This window comes from Gavialis gangeticus, unplaced genomic scaffold (genome assembly GCF_001723915.1).
Source record: "Gavialis gangeticus isolate Ggan-Ray unplaced genomic scaffold, GavGan_comp1, whole genome shotgun sequence".
NCBI lineage: Eukaryota > Metazoa > Chordata > Crocodylia > Gavialidae > Gavialis > Gavialis gangeticus.
The window spans coordinates 24643530-24645236 of record NW_017729011.1 but is presented as its reverse complement, the minus strand read 5'-3'; the positions used below and the strand labels follow the sequence as shown (position 1 = coordinate 24645236).

The 1707-nt window shown below is 61.4% G+C and overlaps 1 protein-coding gene across 4 annotated transcripts in view; it reads right to left on the bottom strand.

Moving 5' to 3' along the window:
* The window catches only part of LHX2 (LIM homeobox 2), a 40204-nt gene that overhangs the window by 33312 nt on the left and 5185 nt on the right, over positions 1 to 1707 (bottom strand). For all 4 annotated transcript variants that reach the window (XM_019510883.1, XM_019510884.1, XM_019510881.1 and 1 more), the window contains one exon: positions 963 to 1345. In XM_019510883.1, the coding sequence (XP_019366428.1) occupies positions 963 to 1345 (383 nt within the window). The remainder of the gene's footprint in view (positions 1 to 962; positions 1346 to 1707) is intronic.

The window sequence follows — 1707 nt, the reverse complement described above, 5'->3', positions numbered from 1 at the left end:
AGAGGTTTTTTACCCAGAGCCACCCCCCCCCCCCCCCCCCGCCCCCAGCATCTCTTTGAAATGCTCAGACTACGCCAGAAATGAAACCCTTTTGCTGGGCGCAGCCAGGCGGGTGCAGCCATCGCAGGGCTTCTGGCAGCGAGTGGCCACCGGGGCAGGGCAGGGCAGGGCAGGGCAGGGGCCTGGTGGCCTTCCCGAGCTCGCAGGGTGACAGCAGTGCGGTGGCGAGGCTGGCCGGGCAAGCAGCCCGGGATGCTGGCCACTGCGACGTGCAGCCCCGGAGGGCCCCGCCAGGCCCCAGCCACGTCCCTGGGACTCGGGCTCTTGCTGCCGATCTCAGCGGGAGTTCAGCGGGGCGAGGGAACTCGGGGCTGCGGAGCCGTCTGTCACTCGCATCGCTTAACTAAACTCCAGCCCAACTTGTCATGGGGCAGACGGTGCGGGGCCCGGCGGAAAACACCTGCTTTCAGCAGCGACTGCCAGTGCTGAGCCCGCCCGGCGCGCCCCGGAGCTCCCCTCATCCCAGCTCGGGCCCCAGGGAAAGCACCACGTTTTTCCCCACTTCCTTTTTGCAGAAGTCTCCAGTGCAAGAGCTCAGGAGAGGGCAGAATCATTCACCCCAGCAGCAGCCCTCAAGAATTGAGCTACTAAAGGAAATTCACAGCTCTCTGAAGTGCTAACTTACAATCTCTGGTTTCCAGATTTTATTTCAAGCTAGGTTCTCCCCCCTCCCCCCTCCTTAACCAGATGACCTTGCTTCAAAACATTTTATTTCCAGCTGAAGTGAAAAATGCTAACATATTAGCTTCTGTAATTGCAGTTTGACAGCACTTGATCTCAATAATTATGCTGCAGCTAAACTATTATTAACGGTTTAAGCTAAAATAAACTGCGATCCCCCTTCGGAGGGGAAGAGAAACAAGCCATCTGCACGGCTCCTGGGGGAGCACGGGGTCTCTTACCTGCGTTGTAAGCTGCCAGGTCCGCCCCAGGCCCCGGGCTCTTCCTTTTCCTGGGTCTCCCCTTCTGGACAGTCCCCACGCCGTTGTAATAAGGCAGTCCCAAAGTGTTGGCAGAGCCCGCTCCCAGTGCCGGGCCCTTCCCAGCGGCTACATCCGAGTGATTGAAATGCACCTGGTACTCCCCCTGGATGAGCGTCTCGAAGTGGAGGCGGCAGTACACCAGATTGTCCTTCATGCCAAAGTGGTCGCCGGTGGTCAGCATCTTGTTGCAAGTGGTGCAAGTGAAGCAGTTTAAGTGATATACCAAATCCCTGGCCCTCATGACCATTTCCGACGCGGAGATCCCCAGGTGACACCTCGCGCAGCGCTGCACCGAGAACCTCCTGCAACACACAACGGCCAGAGACACATGAGCACCGCGTTCCCCCCCTGCCAGCTCACAGCTCCTCACCATGCCCTGGCGCTGCACATCACCGGGGAAGCTTAAAGGTGGTCCTCCTCTCCAGCCAGGGAGCCTTGTCCGGAGAGGATCTGCAGGGTGGGCTCCGGGCTGGGGTCCCTGGATGGGAAGAGACAGCTGAACAAGGCAGGCAGGTTGGCGGAGTGGAGCTGGCCTCCGGGGCTCGGCCCTGTCCCGCTTCGCCTCTGGCGACGGCAGCACCCGCTCTGACCTCGGCCTGTCCCGGCGTGCGGCGCCCGGCGCGGGCCGGGGCTCGCTGCTGACGCAGCCGGGGGTCCCCGGGCC